The 22077-nt window shown below is 42.3% G+C and overlaps 1 protein-coding gene across 1 annotated transcript in view; it reads left to right on the plus strand.

Annotated features, from left to right (window-relative positions):
• The window catches only part of fam120c (family with sequence similarity 120 member C), a 123971-nt gene extending 111214 nt beyond the window's left edge, over positions 1–12757 (plus strand). Inside the window, exon 16 of the mRNA XM_084195639.1 lies at positions 12506–12757. Within this exon, the coding sequence (XP_084051765.1) occupies positions 12506–12745 (240 nt within the window). The 3' untranslated portion in view covers positions 12746–12757. The remainder of the gene's footprint in view (positions 1–12505) is intronic.
• Positions 12758–22077: the final 9320 nt, after the last annotated feature.

Raw genomic sequence — 22077 nt, forward strand, 5'->3', positions numbered from 1 at the left:
CTACCATAAAGGCCTGATTTGGTGGTGTGCTGCAGAGATGTTTGTCCTTCTGGAAGGTTCTCCCATCTCCACAGAGGAACTCTGGAGCTCTGTCAGAGTGACCATCGGGTTCTTGGTCACCTCCCTGACCAAGGCCCTTCTCGCCCTATTGCGCCATTTGGCCGGGCGGCCAGCTCTAGGAAGAGTCTTGGTGTTTCCAAACTTCTTCCATTTAAGAATGATGGACTCCACTGTGTTCTTGGGGCCCTTCGATGCTGCAGACATTTTTTGGTACCCTTCCCCAGATCTGTGCCTCGACCAAATCTCGGAGCTCTACGGACAATTCCTTCGACCTCATGGCTTGGTTTTTACTCTTGACATGCCCTGTCAACTGTGGGATCTTATATAGACAGGTGTGTGCCTTTCCAAATCATGTCCAATCAATTGAATTTACCACAGGTGGACTCCAATCAAGTTGTAGAAACATCTCAAGGATGATCAATAGAAACAGGATGCACCTGAGCTCAATTTCAAGTCTCATAGCAAACGGTCTGAATACTCATGTAAATAAGGTATTTCTGTTTTTAATTTTGACAAAAAAAAAATCTAAAAACCTGTTCTCTTTGTCATTATGGGGTATTGTGTGTAGATTGATGAGGAAAAACATTAATTTAATCAATTTTAGAATAAGGCTGTAACAAAATGTGGAAAAAGTCAAGGAGTCTGAATACTTTCCCAATGCACTGTACATATATATATATTTATTATAATTATTATTATTTATTTATTTTTCTTATAGGTCCTAGATATAGGACAAACACTGTTTGACATTAATGAATGTGTTCAATATGTTTCTCTGGTCTATAGTAGTAAATGCCAAATTCTCTCTCTCTCTCTCTCTCTCTCTCTCTCTCTCTCTCTCTCTCTCTCTCTCTATATATATATATATATATATATATATATTATTATTATTATTATTATTATTATTATTTTGGGGAGACCTAAAGGGGTCCTAAAATTCCAACTCAAATAGTTAAATGATCCATAGTATCTTAAAACAATTCCATATGTCAGCTTAGCTTACAAATTCTGCATTTATATAAAAGTCAACAACAAACAGATAAAACACATTATTTAGCTATTAACATTCTTTATAACACTTGAATGAACATTAAGCATAAGCCAAAAACGAATAGGTCTATTTTCCTTAGGGTTAGGATATGCCTTTTGCCTATTGAACTGTACAAATCCTAAATAAAGGGTTAGGATATGCCTTTTGCCTATCAAACTGTACAAATCTTAAATATAGGGTTAGGGTTAGGATATGCCTTTTGCCTATTGAACTGTACAAATCCTAAATAAAGGGTTAGGATATGCCTTTTGCCTATCAAACTGTACAAATCTTAAATATAGGGTTAGGGTTAGAATATGCCTTTTGCCTATTGAACTGTACAAATCTTAAATATAGGGTTAGGATATGCCTTTTGCCTGTTGAACTTTACAAATCTTAAATATAGGGTTAGGGTTAGGATATGCCTTTTGCCTATTGAACTGTACAAATCTTAAATATAGGGTTAGAATATGCCTTTTGCCTGTTGAACTTTACAAATCTTAAATATAGGCATACAAGTTACAAAATAAATAAAGTAGCCTGAACAAAATAAGGATGAAAATAACCTAAATTATTGCAAAAAACAAACGGTGCAAATAAGTCTTTCAAGGTTTGACAGAATATTCTAGCTAATCCTAGAGGCTGTCTTTCAAATAAGATGCATCTGGATTTGAATATAGGCTACGTTAAAATTCAATAAAAACGTGCAATGAGGAACCATCAGGCAGCCTGTACTATAGTTACTAAGTGAAGGCAGCTTGTACTATAGTTACTAAGTGAAGGCAGCTTGTACTATAGTTACTAAGTGAAGGCAGGCTGTACTATAGTTACTACGTGAAGGCAGCCTGTACTATAGTTACTAAGTGAAGGCAGCCTGTACTATAGTTACTAAGTGAAGGCAGCCTGTACTATAGTTACTAGGTGAAGGCAGCCTGTACTATAGTTACTAAGTGAAGGCAGCCTGTACTATAGTTACTAAGTGAAGGCAGCCTGTACTATAGTTACTAAGTTAAGGCAGCCTGTACTATAGTTACTAAGTGAAGGCAGCCTGTACTATAGTTACTAAGTGAAGACAGCCTGTACTATAGTTACTAAGTGAAGGCAGGTTATACTATAGTTACTAAGTGAAGGCAGCCTGTACTATAGTTACTAAGTGAAGGCAGCCTGTACTAAGTGAAGGCAGGTTATACTATAGTTACTAAGTGAAGGCAGCCTGTACTATAGTTACTAAGTGAAGGCAGGTTATACTATAGTTACTAAGTGAAGGCAGCCTGTACTATAGTTACTAAGTGAAGGCAGCCTGTACTAAGTGAAGGAAGGTTATACTATAGTTACTAAGTGAAGGCAGGTTGTACTATAGTTACTAAGTGAAGGCAGGTTATACTATAGTTACTAAGTGAAGGCAGGTTATACTATAGTTACTAAGTGAAGGCAGCCTGTACTATAGTTACTAAGTGAAGGCAGGTTATACTATAGTTACTAAGTGAAGGCACCCTGTACTATAGTTACTAAGGCAGCCTGTACTATAGTTACTAAGTGAAGGCAGCCTGTACTATAGTTACTAAGTGAAGGCAGCCTGTACTATAGTTACTAAGTGAAGGCAGCCTGTACTATAGGTACTAAGTGAAGGCAGCCTGTACTATAGGTACTAAGTGAAGGCAGGTTATACTATAGTTACTAAGTGAAGGCAGCCTGTACTATAGTTACTAAGTGAAGGCAGGTTATACTATAGTTACTAAGTGAAGGCAGCCTGTACTATAGTTACTAAGTGAAGGCAGCCTGTACTATAGTTACTAAGTGAAGGCAGCCTGTACTATAGGTACTAAGTGAAGGCAGCCTGTACTATAGGTACTAAGTGAAGGCAGCCTGTACTATAGGTACTAAGTGAAGGCAGGTTATACTATAGTTACTAAGTGAAGGCAGCCTGTACTATAGTTACTAAGTGAAGGCAGGTTATACTATAGTTACTAAGTGAAGGCAGCCTGTACTATAGTTACTAAGTGAAGGCAGCCTGTACTATAGTTACTAAGTGAAGGCAGCCTGTACTATAGTTACTAAGTGAAGGCAGCCTGTACTATAGTTACTAAGTGAAGGCAGCCTGTACTATAGTTACTAAGTGAAGGCAGGTTATACTATAGTTACTAAGTGAAGGCAGCCTGTACTATAGTTACTAAGTGAAGGCAGGTTATACTATAGTTACTAAGTGAAGGCAGCCTGTACTATAGTTACTAAGTGAAGGCAGGTTATACTATAGTTACTAAGTGAAGGCAGCCTGTACTATAGTTACTAAGTGAAGGCAGGTTATACTATAGTTACTAAGTGAAGGCAGCCTGTACTATAGTTACTAAGTGAAGGCAGCCTGTACTATAGTTACTAAGTGAAGGCAGCCTGTACTATAGGTACTAAGTGAAGGCAGCCTGTACTATAGTTACTAAGTGAAGGCAGGTTATACTATAGTTACTAAGTGAAGGCAGGTTATACTATAGTTACTAAGTGAAGGCAGCCTGTACTATATTTACTAAGTGAAGGCAGCCTGTACTATATTTACTAAGTGAAGGCAGCCAGTACTATAGTTACTAAGTGAAGGCAGCCTGTACTATAGTTACTAAGTGAAGGCAGCCTGTACTATAGTTACTAAGTGAAGGCAGCCTGTACTATAGTTACTAAGTGAAGGCAGCCTGTACTATAGTTACTAAGTGAAGGCAGCCTGTACTATAGTTACTAAGTGAAGGCAGCCTGTACTATAGTTACTAAGTGAAGGCAGCCTGTACTATAGTTACTAAGTGAAGGCAGCCTGTACTATAGTTACTAAGTGAAGGCAGCCTGTACTATAGTTACTAAGTGAAGGCAGCCTGTACTACAGTTACTAAGTGAAGGCAGCCTGTACTATAGTTACTAAGTGAAGGCAGCATGTACTATAGTTACTAAGTGAAGGAAGCCTGTACTATAGTTACTAAGTGAAGGCAGCCTGTACTATAGTTACTAAGTGAAGGCAGGTTATACTATAGTTACTAAGTGAAGGCACCCTGTACTATAGTTACTAAGTGAAGGCAGCCTGTACTATAGTTACTAAGTGAAGGCAGGTTATACTATAGTTACTAAGTGAAGGCAGCCTGTACTATAGTTACTAAGTGAAGGCAGCCTGTACTATAGTTACTAAGTGAAGGCAGCCTGTACTATAGTTACTAAGTGAAGGCAGCCTGTACTATAGTTACTAAGTGAAGGCAGCCTGTACTATAGTTACTAAGTGAAGGCAGCCTGTACTATAGTTACTAAGTGAAGGCAGCCTGTACTATAGTTACTAAGTGAAGGCAGCCTGTACTATAGTTACTAAGTGAAGGCAGCCTGTACTATAGTTACTAAGTGAAGGCAGCCTGTACTATAGTTACTAAGTGAAGGCAGCCTGTACTATAGTTACTAAGTGAAGGCAGCCTGTACTATAGGTACTAAGTGAAGGCAGGTTATATTATAGTTACTAAGTGAAGGCAGGTTATACTATAGTTACTAAGTGAAGGCAGCCTTTACTATAGTTACTAAGTGAAGGCAGGTTATACTATAGTTACTAAGTGAAGGCAGCCTGTACTATAGTTACTAAGTGAAGGCAGCCTGTACTATAGTTACTAAGTGAAGGCAGCCTGTACTATAGTTACTAAGTGAAGGCAGGTTGTACTATAGTTACTAAGTGAAGGCAGGTTATACTATAGTTACTAAGTGAAGGCAGCCTGTACTATAGTTACTAAGTGAAGGCAGCCTGTACTAAGTGAAGGCAGGTTATACTATAGTTACTAAGTGAAGGCAGGTTATACTATAGTTACTAAGTGAAGGCAGCCTGTACTATAGTTACTAAGTGAAGGCAGCCTGTACTATAGTTACTAAGTGAAGGCAGGTTGTACTATAGTTACTAAGTGAAGGCAGGTTATACTATAGTTACTAAGTGAAGGCAGGTTATACTATAGTTACTAAGTGAAGGCAGGTTATACTATAGTTACTAAGGCAGGCTGTACTATAGTTACTAAGGCTGCCTGTACTATAGTTACTAAGGCTGCCTGTACTATAGTTACTAAGTGAAGGCAGCCTGTACTATAGTTACTAAGTGAAGGCAGCCTGTACTATAGTTACTAAGTGAAGGCAGCCTGTACTATAGTTACTAAGTGAAGGCAGCCTGTACTATAGTTACTAAGTGAAGGCAGGTTATACTATAGTTACTAAGTGAAGACAGCCTGTACTATAGTTACTAAGTGAAGGCAGCCTGTACTATAGTTACTAAGTGAAGGCAGGTTGTACTATAGTTACTAAGTGAAGGCAGGTTATACTATAGTTACTAAGTGAAGGCAGCCTGTACTATAGTTACTAAGTGAAGGCAGCCTGTACTATAGTTACTAAGTGAAGGCAGGTTGTACTATAGTTACTAAGTGAAGGCAGGTTATACTATAGTTACTAAGTGAAGGCAGGTTATACTATAGTTACTAAGTGAAGGCAGGTTGTACTATAGTTACTAAGGCAGGCTGTACTATAGTTACTAAGGCTGCCTGTACTATAGTTACTAAGTGAAGGCAGCCTGTACTATAGTTACTAAGTGAAGGCAGCCTGTACTATAGTTACTAAGTGAAGGCAGCCTGTACTATAGTTACTAAGTGAAGGCAGCCTGTACTATAGTTACTAAGTGAAGGCAGGTTGTACTATAGTTACTAAGTGAAGGCAGGTTATACTATAGGTACTAAGTGAAGGCAGGTTATACTATAGTTACTAAGGCAGGCTGTACTATAGTTACTAAGGCTGCCTGTACTATAGTTACTAAGTGAAGGCAGCCTGTACTATAGTTACTAAGTGAAGGCAGCCTGTACTATAGTTACTAAGTGAAGGCAGGTTGTACTATAGTTACTAAGTGAAGGCAGGTTATACTATAGTTACTAAGTGAAGGCAGGTTATACTATAGTTACTAAGTGAAGGCAGGTTATACTATAGTTACTAAGGCAGGCTGTACTATAGTTACTAAGGCTGCCTGTACTATAGTTACTAAGTGAAGGCAGCCTGTACTATAGTTACTAAGTGAAGGCAGCCTGTACTATAGTTACTAAGTGAAGGCAGCCTGTACTATAGTTACTAAGTGAAGGCAGCCTGTACTATAGTTACTAAGTGAAGGCAGCCTGTACTATAGTTACTAAGTGAAGGCAGCCTGTGCTATAGTTACTAAGTGAAGGCAGCCTGTACTATAGTTACTAAGTGAAGGCAGCCTGTACTATAGTTACTAAGGCAGCCTGTACTATAGTTACTAAGTGAAGGCAGCCTGTACTATAGTTACTAAGTGAAGGCAGCCTGTTCTATAGTTACTAAGTGAAGGCAGCCTGTACTATAGTTACTAAGGCAGCCTGTACTATAGTTACTAAGTGAAGGCAGCCTGTACTATAGTTACTAAGTGACGGCAGCCTGTACTATAGTTACTACTACTACTCTCCTTCCAGACTCACATTAAGAATCTCCAATCCAAAGTTAAATCTAGAATCGGTTTCCTATTTCGCAACAAAGCCTTCTTCACTCATGCTGCTAAACATGCCCTCGTAAAACTGACTATCCTACCGATCCTTGACTTCGGCGATGTCATTTACAAAATAGCCTCCAACACTCTACTCAGCAAATTGGATGTAGTCTATCACAGTGCCATCCGTTTTGTCTCCAAAGCCCCATACACTACCCACCACTGTGACCTGTACGCTCTTGTTGGCTGGTCCTCACTACATATTAGTCGCCAAACCCACTGGCTCCAGGCCATCTATAAATCACTGCTAGGCAAATCCCTGCCTTATCTTAGCTCATTGGTCACCATAGCAACACCCACCCGTAGTCTGCGCTCCAGCGGGTATATCTCACTGGTCATCCCCAAAGCCAACACCTCCTTTGGCCGCAATTCCTTCCAGTTCTCTGCTGCCAATGACTGGAACAAATTGCAAAAATCTCTGAAGCTGGAGACACTTATCTCCCTCACTAACTTTAAGCATCAGTTGTCAGAGCACCTTACCGATCACTGCACCTGTACACAGCCCATGTGAAATTAGCCCGCCCAACTACCTCATCCCTATATTGTTATTTATTTTGCTCATTTGTACCCCAGTATCTCTATTTGCACATCATCTCTTGCACATCTATCATTCCAGTGTTAATACTAATTGTAATTATTTTGCACTATAGCCTATTTTATTGCCTTACCTCCATAACTTGCTAAATTTGCACACTGTATATTATATGTATTTCTGTTGTATTTTTGACTTTGTTTTGTTTTACCCCATATGTAACTCTGTGTTGTTGTTTTTATCGCACTGCTTTGCTTTATCTTGGCCAGGTCGCAGTTGTAAATGAGAACTTGTTCTCAACTGGTTTACCTGGTTAAATAAAGGTGAAATAAAAAAATAAAATAAAAAATAGTTACTACGTGAAGGCAGCCTGTACTATAGTTACTAAGTGAAGGCAGGTTATACTATAGTTACTAAGTGAAGGCAGCCTGTACTATAGTTACTAAGTGAAGGCAGCCTGTACTATAGTTACTAAGTGAAGGCAGCCTGTACTATAGTTACTAAGTGAAGGCAGCCTGTACTATAGTTACTAAGTGAAGGCAGCCTGTACTATAGTTACTAAGTGAAGGCAGCCTGTACTATAGTTACTAAGTGAAGGCAGCCTGTACTATAGTTACTAAGTGAAGGCAGCCTGTACTATAGTTACTAAGTGAAGGCAGCCTGTACTATAGTTACTAAGTGAAGGCAGCCTGTACTATAGTTACTAAGTGAAGGCAGCCTGTTCTATAGTTACTATGTGAAGGCAGCCTGTACTATAGTTACTAAGTGAAGGCAGCATGTACTATAGTTACTAAGTGAAGGCAGCCTGTACTATAGTTACTAAGTGAAGGCAGCCTGTACTATAGGTACTAAGTGAAGGCAGGTTATACTATAGGTACTAAGTGAAGGCAGGTTATACTATAGGTACTAAGTGAAGGCAGCCTGTACTGTAGGTACTAAGTGAAGGCAGGTTATACTATAGTTACTAAGTGAAGGCAGGTTATACTATAGTTACTAAGTGAAGGCAGCCTGTACTAAAGTTACTAAGTGAAGGCAGCCTGTACTATAGTTAATAAGTGAAGGCAGCCTGTACTATAGTTAATAAGTGAAGGCAGCCTGTACTATAGTTACTAAGTGAAGGCAGCCTGTACTATAGTTACTAAGTGAAGGCAGCCTGTACTATAGTTACTAAGTGAAGGCAGCCTGTACTATAGTTACTAAGTGAAGGCAGCCTGTACTATAGTTACTAAGTGAAGGCAGCCTGTACTATAGTTACTAAGTGAAGGCTGCCTGTACTATAGTTACTAAGTGAAGGCAGCCTGTACCATAGTTACTAAGTGAAGGCAGCCTGTACTATAGTTAATAAGTGAAGGCAGCCTGTACTATAGTTAATAAGTGAAGGCAGCCTGTACTATAGTTACTAAGTGAAGGCAGCCTGTACTATAGTTACTAAGTGAAGGCAGCCTGTACTATAGTTACTAAGTGAAGGCAGCCTGTACTATAGTTACTAAGTGAAGGCAGCCTGTACTATAGTTACTAAGTGAAGGCAGCCTGTACTATAGTTACTAAGTGAAGGCAGCCTGTACTATAGTTACTAAGTGAAGGCTGCCTGTACTATAGTTACTAAGTGAAGGCAGCCTGTACCATAGTTACTAAGTGAAGGCAGCCTGTACTATAGTTACTAAGGCAGCCTGTACTATAGTTACTAAGTGAAGGCAGCCTGTACTATAGTTACTAAGTGAAGGCAGCCTGTACTATAGGTACTAAGTGAAGGCAGGTTATACTATAGGTACTAAGTGAAGGCAGGTTATACTATAGGTACTAAGTGAAGGCAGCCTGTACTAAAGTTACTAAGTGAAGGCAGCCTGTACTATAGTTAATAAGTGAAGGCAGCCTGTACTATAGTTACTATGTGAAGGCAGCCTGTACTATAGTTACTATGTGAAGGCAGCCTGTACTATAGTTACTATGTGAAGGCAGCCTGTACTATAGTTACTAAGTGAAGGCAGCCTATACTATAGTTACTAAGTGAAGGCAGCCTGTACTATAGTTACTAAGGCAGCCTGTACTATAGTTACTAAGTGAAGGCAGCCTGTACTATAGTTACTAAGTGAAGGCAGGTTATACTATAGTTACTAAGTGAAGGCAGGTTATACTATAGTTACTAAGTGAAGGCAGGTTATACTATAGTTACTAAGTGAAGGCAGGTTATACTATAGGTACTAAGTGAAGGCAGCCTGTACTGTAGGTACTAAGTGAAGGCAGGTTATACTATAGTTACTAAGTGAAGGCAGGTTATACTATAGTTACTAAGTGAAGGCAGCCTGTACTAAAGTTACTAAGTGAAGGCAGCCTGTACTAAAGTTACTAAGTGAAGGCAGCCTGTACTATAGTTAATAAGTGAAGGCAGCCTGTACTATAGTTACTATGTGAAGGCAGCCTGTACTATAGTTACTATGTGAAGGCAGCCTGTACTATAGTTACTATGTGAAGGCATCCTGTACTATAGTTACTAAGTGAAGGCAGCCTATACTATAGTTACTAAGTGAAGGCAGCCTGTACTATAGTTACTAAGGCAGCCTGTACTATAGTTACTAAGTGAAGGCAGCCTGTACTATAGTTACTAAGTGAAGGCAGGTTATACTATAGTTACTAAGTGAAGGCAGGTTATACTATAGTTACTAAGTGAAGGCAGGTTATACTATAGTTACTAAGGCAGCCTGTACTATAGTTACTAAGGCAGCCTGTACTATAGTTACTAAGTGAAGGCAGCCTGTACTATAGTTACTAAGTGAAGGCAGCCTGTACTATAGGTACTAAGTGAAGGCAGGTTATACTATAGTTACTAAGTGAAGGCAGCCTGTACTATAGTTACTAAGTGAAGGCAGGTTATACTATAGTTACTAAGTGAAGGCAGGTTATACTATAGTTACTAAGTGAAGGCAGGTTATACTATAGTTACTAAGTGAAGGCAGCCTGTACTATAGTTACTAAGGCAGCCTGTACTATAGTTACTAAGTGAAGGCAGGTTATACTATAGTTACTAAGTGAAGGCAGCCTGTACTATAGTTACTAAGGCAGCCTGTACTATAGTTACTAAGGCAGCCTGTACTATAGTTACTAAGGCAGCCTGTACTATAGTTACTAAGTGAAGGCAGCCTGTACTATAGTTACTAAGTGAAGGCAGCCTGTACTATAGTTACTAAGTGAAGGCAGCCTGTACTATAGTTACTAAGTGAAGGCAGCCTGTACTATAGTTACTAAGTGAAGGCTGCCTGTACTATAGTTACTAAGTGAAGGCAGCCTGTACTATAGTTACTAAGTGAAGGCAGCCTGTACTATAGTTACTAAGGCAGCCTGTACTATAGTTACTAAGTGAAGGCAGCCTGTACTATAGTTACTAAGTGAAGGCAGCCTGTACTATAGGTACTAAGTGAAGGCAGGTTATACTATAGGTACTAAGTGAAGGCAGGTTATACTATAGGTACTAAGTGAAGGCAGCCTGTACTGTAGGTACTAAGTGAAGGCAGGTTATACTATAGTTACTAAGTGAAGGCAGGTTATACTATAGTTACTAAGTGAAGGCAGCCTGTACTAAAGTTACTAAGTGAAGGCAGCCTGTACTATAGTTAATAAGTGAAGGCAGCCTGTACTATAGTTACTATGTGAAGGCAGCCTGTACTATAGTTACTATGTGAAGGCAGCCTGTACTATAGTTACTATGTGAAGGCAGCCTGTACTATAGTTACTAAGTGAAGGCAGCCTATACTATAGTTACTAAGTGAAGGCAGCCTGTACTATAGTTACTAAGTGAAGGCAGCCTGTACTATAGTTACTAAGTGAAGGCAGGTTATACTATAGTTACTAAGTGAAGGCAGGTTATACTATAGTTACTAAGTGAAGGCAGGTTATACTATAGTTACTAAGTGAAGGCAGCCTGTACTATAGGTACTAAGTGAAGGCAGGTTATACTATAGGTACTAAGTGAAGGCAGGTTATACTATAGTTACTAAGTGAAGGCAGCCTGTACTATAGGTACTAAGTGAAGGCAGGTTATACTATAGTTACTAAGTGAAGGCAGGTTATACTATAGTTACTAAGTGAAGGCAGCCTGTACTATAGTTACTAAGTGAAGGCAGCCTGTACTATAGTTACTATGTGAAGGCAGCCTGTTCTATAGTTACTAAGTGAAGGCAGCCTGTACTATAGTTACTAAGTGAAGGCAGCCTGTACTATAGTTACTAAGTGAAGGCAGGTTATACTATAGTTACTAAGTGAAGGCAGGTTATACTATAGTTACTAAGTGAAGGCAGCCTGTACTATAGTTACTAAGTGAAGGCAGGTTATACTATAGGTACTAAGTGAAATCCCGTCACTTCCTTATTGAAGTAGTGGTCGTCACTAGTTGCCACAAAGTCATAAAGTCCACCTATTTCTACCATTTCTCTTCTTAAACTGTGATTTTAAAGGTGCACTACGCAGAAATTGCTCCGCCATTTCCTGGATGCTAAAATTCTAATATTTCGCCTAATTTCAGTTGGTGACAAAACAAGCAAGTATAGTGTAGAGAATCATTGTACCATCTAAACCGCTGTGAAATATATTTTCCATAACCAAAAATACGAAACTTAAGAACGGGAAGCACAGAAATAGCGCCCATAGAACAGATCCACCGCTTCTTAGACTGGCTTTCAATGAGTGGCAGATCTAGAACTCACATTTCTGTGAATTTGGTCGGGTCACCCAATAAGTTACATATTGCAGCTTTTAAACCTAACCTAAACCACACTGCTAACCTTATGCCTAACCTTTACCTTAACCTTCATTTGAGACCAAAAAGCGAAGATAAATATTTGATGTTAATGATATAGCCGTGACTTAGTGTTTGTGGAAACTAGTGGAAACTGAAAGTAGCCTAATAGAAGATTGTCCCCAGATAATGAAGATGAAATAATAATGACCTACACTTGATACGGCTTTAATATAGATTTTTTTAAAGGCTTTAATATAGATGTTTTAAAGGCTTTAATATAGATGTTTTAAAGGTAGGCTAATATAACTGATATCTGATTATTTTTGACAAGACAAAAACAGGCCTACCAATTAGAAAATAATTTGTAGACTAGATTTTTTTAAATAACTAGGCCTAATACTGTTTTGTTTTGAACAATGATTTAATGAGATTGTTTGTGGCTTTTAGTAACAATTTATATAAAAATAATAACATTATGCACCAAATCACAGTTCTTGTATAACCATTGTGTACTTTATAAAGTTTTTCAACACACTTGTAAAGAAGGCTGTTTACTAATGAGGTAGATGTAGCTAACTAACTTTAATTAAGCATTAACTCTCTCCCCTCCTCCAGACCTCATCCTCCCCCTCCACCAGCCCCCACAAGCCCGAGGAGGAGGGGCCTAACTCGGGGGCCGTGGCCCAGCAGCTGAATGGCAGCTCTGCGACCTCTGCTATTGGCCAGCCTCTGGATCTGCCCCCACTGGCCCATCCAACCCCGTGTGCCTTAGCAAGCAGAGACAACCAATCAGAGGAGGACCCCTGTTGCCTTGACGACTGTCCATCAGACAGAACGCTAACGAAGGAGGCGTGACAAGGCTTTCCCAGAATGCACCAGGGTGTTCAGAAAGAGCCATCTGTTTCACTGCCCTGCCCCTTGATTTTGTCATGTGGTTTTATTTGATCTTAACGATAAGAGGTTTTTCCTCCATGAGTCCGTATGTATGTAAGCCCCTCCCCATAACCCCTGCCCCAATGGTAGTGTGTTTAGATACACTACCACACACTGTTGGCTAGGTAGTTAGTTCCGGTGCCTGGGTTTGGTTGACATGGTTGGTGTGTAAAGGTTTGGTTGACATGGTTGGTGTGTAAAGGTTTGGTTGCTGGGTGTGTAGGTTGTTTCCATAGGGATCTCATGGTGAGTTCTGAGAGTGTTGGACTCTAGAAGTGTCAGAGGAGGAAGAGCGAAAGAGGAGGATTACTAACGAATGAATGAACGAGTGCAGCCTTTGTGTGCTAAATAAGGCCAGTTTACCACCAATAACGATGTATTAGTGTTAGCCGTGCCGCTAACCACCAGAACGCGGGTTAGCATTGCCCAGACCCTTCAGTAGCATTTGCACCGCTAATCCGTTAGCATGCTAACATAGCCCAAACCTTGAATAACATTAGCACTTGCCCTAATATGTTAGCGTGCTAACATAGCCCAGACCTTGAATAACATTAACACGTGCCCTAATATGTTAGCGTTCTAACATAGCCCAGACCTTGAATAACATTAGCACTTGCCCTAATATGTTAGCGTGCTAACATAGCCCAGACCTTGAATAACATTAACACGTGCCCTAATATGTTAGCGTTCTAACATAGCCCAGACCTTGAATAACAATAGCACTTGCCCTAATATGTTAGCGTGCTAACATAGCCCAGACCTTGAATAACATTAGCACTTGCCCTAATATGTTAGCGTGCTAACATAGCCCAGACCTTGAATAACATTAGCACTTGCCCTAATATGTTAGCGTGCTAACATAGCCCAGACCTTGAAAAACATTAGCACTTGCCCTAATATGTTAGCGTGCTAACATAGCCCAGACCTTGAATAACATTAACACGTGCCCTAATATGTTAGCGTGCTAACATAGCCCAGACCTTGAATAACATTAACACGTGCCCTAATATGTTAGCGTGCTAACATAGCCCAGACCTTGAATAACATTAGCACTTGCCCTAATATGTTAGCGTGCTAACATAGCCCAGACCTTGAAAAACATTAGCACTTGCCCTAATATGTTAGCGTGCTAACACAGCCCAGACCTTGAATAACATTAGCACTTGCCCTAATATGTTAGCGTGCTAACATAGCCCAGACCTTGAATAACATTAGCACTTGCCCTAATATGTTAGCGTGCTAACATAGCCCAGACCTTGAATAACATTAGCACTTGCCCTAATATGTTAGCGTACTAACATAGCCCAGACCTTGAATAACATTAGCACTTGCCCTAATATGTTAGCGTGCTAACATAGCCCAGACCTTGAATAACATTAGCACTTGCCCTAATATGTTAGCGTGCTAACATAGCCCAGACCTTGAATAACATTAGCACTTGCCCTAATATGTTAGCGTACTAACATAGCGCAGACCTTGAATAACATTAGCACTGCCCTAATATGTTAGCGTGCTAACATAGCCCAAACCTTGAATAACATTAGCACTTGCCCTAATATGTTAGCGTGCTAACATAGCCCAGACCTTGAATAACATTAGCACTTGCCCTAATATGTTAGCGTGCTAACATAGCCCAGACCTTGAATAACATTAGCACTTGCCCTAATATGTTAGCGTGCTAACATAGCCCAGACCTTGGATAACATTAGCACTTGCCCTAATATGTTAGCGTGCTACCATAGCCCAGACCTTGGATAACATTAGCACTTGCCCTAATATGTTAGCGTGCTAACATAGCCCAGACCTTGGATAACATTAGCACTTGCCCTAATATGTTAGCGTGCTAACATAGCCCAGACCTTGAAAAACATTAGCACTTGCCCTAATATGTTAGCGTGCTAACATAGCCCAGACCTTGGATAACATTAGCACTTGCCCTAATATGTTAGCGTGCTAACATAGCCCAGACCTTGAATAACATTAGCACTTGCCCTAATATGTTAGCGTGCTAACATAGCCCAGACCTTGAATAACATTAGCACTTGCCCTAATATGTTAGCGTGCTAACATAGCCCAGACCTTGGATAACATTAGCACTTGCCCTAATATGTTAGCGTGCTAACATAGCCCAGACCTTGGATAACATTAGCACTTGCCCTAATATGTTAGCGTGCTAACATAGCCCAGACCTTGAATAACATTAGCACGTGCCCTAATATGTTAGCGTGCTAACATAGCCCAGACCTTGAATAACATTAGCACTTGCCCTAATATGTTAGCGTGCTAACATAGCCCAGACCTTGAATAACATTAGCACTTGCCCTAATATGTTAGCGTGCTAACATAGCCCAGACCTTGAATAACATTAGCACTTGCCTTAATATGTTAGCGTGCTAACATAGCCCAGACCTTGAATAACATTAGCACTTGCCCTAATATGTTAGCGTGCTAACATAGCCCAGACCTTGAATAACATTAGCACTTGCCCTAATATGTTAGCGTGCTAACATAGCCCAGACCTTGAATAACATTAGCACTTGCCCTAATATGTTAGCGTGCTAACATAGCCCAGACCTTGAATAACATTAGCACTTACCCTAATATGTTAGCGTGCTAACATAGCCCAGACCTTGAATAACATTAGCACTTGCCCTAATATGTTAGCGTGCTAACATAGCCCAGACCTTGAATAACATTAGCACTTGCCCTAATATGTTAGCGTACTAACATAGCCCAGACCTTGGATAACATTAGCACTTGCCCTAATATGTTAGCGTGCTAACACAGCCCAGACCTTGAATAACATTAGCACTTGCCCTAATATGTTAGCGTGCTAACATAGCCCAGACCTTGGATAACATTAGCACTTGCCCTAATATGTTAGCGTGCTAAGTTAGTCTAGCCCAGCCGTGTTGAGACCACCTGACCACAGATGTAATGTAATGCACCTTAACCTGACGCTCTTACCCCCATATTATATTACTGCATTATCCCCTATGCTCTGATTGTATATCCCAACGGGGAGCACTTACTAATGTAGGATTCATTGATTTAATATTGATTATTGATGACCAGACCCCCAGACAGTCTGTCTGAGAGAGTTCCCTTGTGACCTAGGAAATCACTTTGACCATTGACCTCGAGGTCTATTTTAGCATGACCTTTGTGTTATGTAAATGAGACCTGTTTGAATGTGAACAGAGTAGGGCTGCATATTGACATGTGCAATATCCATATCGCAATATTTTGAAACACCACTCAGCCGCGTGTAACGTCCGTTTTTATAGTTGACTCTCACCCCTGTCCTCTCGCGGCTGCTTCCCACAACAAAGCTCAGCACAGTTCCTCGTCTGTTAGGTCAAATGCAGTCAACACATTGTTCCTAACAAGAATGATGCTGCAGTTCCACTTGACTTCTTAATAGAAGTCATTATATTTCTCTGATTCCAACCGTGTTTTGATCTATCACAAGTCAAATCTTAATATTTGTTAAAGAATATCGCTATTATATTTTTTGCTCATATGGTGCGGCTCAAGAAGAGTGGTCTTCAGAAGAACCACTTTGTTTTAAAGGGATCCTGTACCAAGTTAAAACAGGACATATCAGAGATAGGACTCATCTTTGTATCTGTGCCATTATAGCGTCTATGACAGTATGGGAGCGCTATTGAGGCTATCTCCGTTTTTAAAGTAGTCCATTTTTTCTTCACGATTAGCTAATCCCTCCTGATGACCCGGTTTGACATGACTCCAACAGGGTCACCAGGAGGGATCAGACCCACCCAGTTGACAACATTAAAATGGTGGAAGCCCTCAATGGTGCTGCCCACGCTAATATGGCCTATTGGCCCCTAGAGGCCTCATCATTCTCTATGGGCCAAATATGGTGCCATGTCAGGGGACCGGAGGGTCTGGGGTTAAAGGTCAGCGTACTGACCCTGCCAAGCTCCTCCTCTTCTGACTGGCACCTTGTCTAAATGAACCCAAGGTTGCATCTCAAATGGCACCCTATCTCCTACGTAGTGCACTACTACTCCTGTTCATCAGAAGCAGTGCATTATGGGGGGTGGGTAGCTGTAAGGGACAAGAACTGATGAAGTCCCAAAGCATAGACCCACCCCGGCCCTGTCAGCTGGCTGGCCAATCAGGACATGCCTGGTAGCACCGCCTCCCCAACCCCACCTGGTGATTGGTTAGCGTTCTAAGCTCTTTATCTAACAGGAAGCACTTCCCCAAACCACCTAGCCTATCAGCAGGGGTTTGGGGCGAGAACACTTGAATGTTCTGTCCACATCTGAAGATCTGAAGATCCTAAATAGTTTTAACTCTTTATGTTCCCGTCATTATAATAGAGGATCAAGTGTCCCGTTCTGAGAGGAATCAGAGGATTGGTTTGTTCTGAGAGGAATCAGAGGATTGGTTTGTTCTGAGAGGAATCAGAGTATTGGTTTGTTCTGAGAGGAATCAGAGGATTGGTTTGTTCTGAGAGGAATCAGAGGATTGGTTTGTTCTGAGAGGAATCAGAGGATTGGTTTGTTCTGAGAGGAATCAGAGGATTGACTTGTTTTAATGTTAGTAGTAGACTACACAGAGGGAGCAGTAGGGTGGATATGTCTGCCTGTCTCCTGGCCATCTATAGAAATAACAGACTGAATCAACTCAACTAAACCAATGTCGTCTGAGCAAGGATATATATGATGCTTCTCAAAGGGCACCAGATTCCCTTTACCTTTCCCATACTGCAGTACTTTACCAGGGCCCAAAGTAGTCCCATACTGCAGTACTCTACCAGGGCCCAAAGTAGTCCCATACTGCAGTACTCTACCAGGGCCCAAAGTAGTCCCATACTGCAGTACTCTACCAGGGCCCAAAGTAGTCCCATACTGCAGTACTCTACCAGGGCCCAAAGTAGTCCCATACTGCAGTACTCTACCAGGGCCCAAAGTAGTCCCATACTGCAGTACTCTACCAGGGCCCAAAGTAGTCCCATACTGCAGTACTCTACCAGGGCCCAAAGTAGTCCCATACTGCAGTACTCTACCAGGGCCCAAAGTAGTCCCATACTGCAGTACTCTACCAGGGCCCAAAGTAGTCCCATACTGCAGTACTCTACCAGGGCCCAAAGTAGTCCCCTCTATAGGGAATCTGGTGCCCTTGGAGATGCACCCTTTATGAACTCCTGACGAGGCAAGGCAACACAAGAAGCACCTTATTTTCTGATCATTTCAATGACTTAATGCTCTATCTGATGGTGTGCACAGAGCTCCATGGGGCTGACGGAGGAAACCCTGAACAGATTAATAATGGCCCAAAATGTCACCCTATTTCCTACATACTTACTAACTTGATCGTCTCCGTTCCTGTGAAGAACCTAAGGGTTCCTGGAGAGAGCACCACTGCTGCTGATCTCCAGCCTTATTGGGGAGGGTTTTCCACAACAGGGCGCCCGGGGCTCTGGTCCAAAGTAGTGCACTATGTAGGGAACAGGGTGCCATAGGGCCCTGGTCTAAAGTAGTGCACTATGTAGGGAACAGGGTGCCATAGGGCCGTGGTCTAAAGTAGTGCACTATGTAGGGAACAGGGTGCCATATGGCCGTGGTCTAAAGTAGTGCACTATGTAGGGAACAGGGTGCCATAGGGCCCTGGTCTAAAGTAGTGCACTATGTAGGGAACAGGGTGCCATAGGGCCGTGGTCTAAAGTAGTGCACTATGTAGGGAACAGGGTGCCATATGGCCGTGGTCTAAAGTAGTGCACTATGTAGGGAACAGGGTGCCATAGGGCCGTGGTCTAAAGTAGTGCACTATGTAGGGAACAGGGTGCCATAGTGCCCTGGTCTGAAGTAGTGCACTATGTAGGGAACAGGGTGCCATAGGGCCGTGGTCTAAAGTAGTGCACTATGTAGGGAACAGGGTGCCATAGGGTCGTGGTCTAAAGTAGTGCACTATGTAGGGAACAGGGTGCCATAGGGCCGTGGACTAAAGTAGTGCACTATGTAGGGAACAGGGTGCCATAGGGCCGTGGTCTAAAGTAGTGCACTATGTAGGGAACAGGGTGCCATAGTGCCCTGGTCTAAAGTAGTGCACTATGTAGGGAACAGGGTGCCATAGGGCCGTGGTCTAAAGTAGTGCACTATGTAGGGAACAGGGTGCCATAGGGCCGTGGTCTAAAGTAGTGCACTATGTAGGGAACAGGGTGCCATAGGGCCGTGGTCTAAAGTAGTGCACTATGTAGGGAACAGGGTGCCATTTGGGATGCAGAGTGTTAATGTTAAAATCACTCATAGCCCACCGATACGATCCGTTACACTAAGACAAAACAAACAAATGGCCTTTTTAACTTTTCAACAAAATGAAAGCCAGGGTTTGATTATTGATAGGACTGCAGCTGAAGCATACAGAGCATTGCTAGGAGTGTTGTAGGACAATAGGAACCGTATTGGACTAATCTCTACAGGACTGTAGTTGTAGGACAATAGGAACCGTATTGGACTCATCTCTACAGGACTGTAGTTGTAGGACAATAGGAACCGTATTGGACTCATCTCTACAGGACTGTAGTTGTAGGACAATAGGAACCGTATTGGACTAATCTTTACAGGACTGTAGTTGTAGGACAATAGGAACCGTATTGGACTAAGCTCTACACTGTATTTGACACAAACAGAAAGGGTGACAGTCTGTCTGCTAAATAGTCCAATTACAGTCCAAACTACTGTAGGAGCATTTAATTAGCCCACACAGAGCGCAAAGTTGTCAAAACAACCGTAACATCTAAATAGGGACAGCACTTAAACCAACATGAGTTTGGAATTCTGCGGCTCATGACTGTCAAGCCACGTGTTGTTGGACTGTTTACAAGCAAATAGAGACTGTTGAGATGAATTCCACGTATTGGGAACAACAACAAGTCTTTGAATCTGGTCATCTCAGGGCTATTTGGCAGACAGTTGACCCCTAGCGGTCTACCCACATGACTAGACGATACGACTCATACCTACATATACAGTATATACTTTAACCTTTCACATGGCCATTACTGTAGTACTGCAGGTCCAGGAGTACTGCAGGTCAGGAGTATCGCTCTTCAGCCAGGAGGAGGTGTCTACCTATGTCACTCCACTAGCTGGCAAGATTACACACCTGTCGACTCGCTCGTAAGATACACCCAACCTGTCGCTCGCTCGTAAGATTACACACACCCTGTCGACTCGCTCGTAAGATACACACAACCCTGTCGACTCGCTCGTAAGATTACACACAACCCTGTCGACTCGCTCGTAAGATTACACACAACCCTGTCGACTCGCTCGTAAGAATACACACAACCCTGTCGACTCGCTCGTAAGAATACACACAACCCTGTCGACTCGCTCGTAAGAATACACACAACCCTGTCGACTCGCTCGTAAGATTACACACAACCCTGTCGACTCGCTCGTAAGAATACACACAACCCTGTCGACTCGCTCGCAAGATTACACACAACCCTGTCGAGTCGCTCGTAAGATTACACACAACCCTGTCGACTCGCTCGTAAGAATACACACAACCCTGTCGACTCGCTCGTAAGATTACACACAACCCTGTCGACTCGCTCGTAAGAATACACACAACCCTGTCGACTCGCTCGCAAGATTACACACAACCCTGTCGACTCGCTGGTAAGATTACACACAACCCTGTCGACTCGCTCGTAAGAATACACACAACCCTGTCGACTCGCTTGTAAGATTACACACAACCCTGTCGACTCGCTCGCAAGATTACACACAACCCTGTCGACTCGCTCGCAAGATTACACACAACCCTGTCGACTCGCTCGTAAGAATACACACAACCCTGTCGACTCGCTCGCAAGATTACACACAACCCTGTCGACTCGCTCGTAAGATTACACACAACCCTGTCGACTCGCTCGTAAGATTACACACAACCCTGTCGACTCGCTGGTAAGATTACACACAACCCTGTCGACTCGCTCGTAAGAATACACACAACCCTGTCGACTCGCTCGTAAGATTACACACAACCCTGTCGACTCGCTCGTAAGATTACACACAACCCTGTCGACTCGCTCGTAAGATTACACACAACCCTGTCGACTCGCTGGTAAGATTACACACAACCCTGTCGACTCGCTCGTAAGATTACACACAACCCTGTCGACTCGCTGGTAAGATTACACACAACCTTGTCGACTCGCTGGTAAGATTACACACAACCCTGTCGACTCGCTCGTAAGAATACACACAACCCTGTCGACTCGCTGGTAAGATTACACACAACCCTGTCGACTCGCTCGTAAGAATACACACAACCCTGTCGACTCGCTCGCAAGATTACACACAACCCTGTCGACTCGCTGGTAAGATTACACACAACCCTGTCGACTCGCTGGTAAGAATACACACAACCCTGTCGACTCGCTCGTAAGATTACACACAACCCTGTCGACTCGCTCGTAAGATTACACACAACCCTGTCGACTCGCTGGTAAGATTACACACAACCCTGTCGACTCGCTGGTAAGATTACACACAACCCTGTCGACTCGCTGGTAAGAATACACACAACCCTGTCGACTCGCTCGTAAGATTACACACAACCCTGTCGACTCGCTGGTAAGATTACACACAACCCTGTCGACTCGCTCGTAAGATTACACACAACCCTGTCGACTCGCTCGTAAGAATACACACAACCCTGTCGACTCGCTGGTAAGATTACACACAACCCTGTCGACTCGCTCGTAAGATTACACACAACCCTGTCGACTCGCTCGTAAGATTACACACAACCCTGTCGACTCGCTCGTAAGAATACACACAACCCTGTCGACTCGCTCGTAAGATTACACACAACCCTGTCGACTCGCTCGTAAGATTACACACAACCCTGTCGACTCGCTCGTAAGATTACACACAACCCTGTCGACTCGCTGGTAAGATTACACACAACCCTGTCGACTCGCTCGTAAGATTACACACAACCCTGTCGACTCGCTGGTAAGATTACACACAACCCTGTCGACTCGCTGGTAAGATTACACACAACCCTGTCGACTCGCTCGTAAGAATACACACAACCCTGTCGACTCGCTGGTAAGATTACACACAACCCTGTCGACTCGCTCGTAAGATTACACACAACCCTGTCGACTCGCTCGTAAGATTACACACAACCCTGTCGACTCGCTCGTAAGATTACACACAACCCTGTCGACTCGCTCGTAAGATTACACACAACCCTGTCGA

The sequence above is a fragment of the Coregonus lavaretus genome (genome assembly GCF_964263955.1).
Source record: "Coregonus lavaretus genome assembly, contig: HAP1_SCAFFOLD_250, whole genome shotgun sequence".
Taxonomy (NCBI): Eukaryota; Metazoa; Chordata; class Actinopteri; order Salmoniformes; family Salmonidae; genus Coregonus; species Coregonus lavaretus.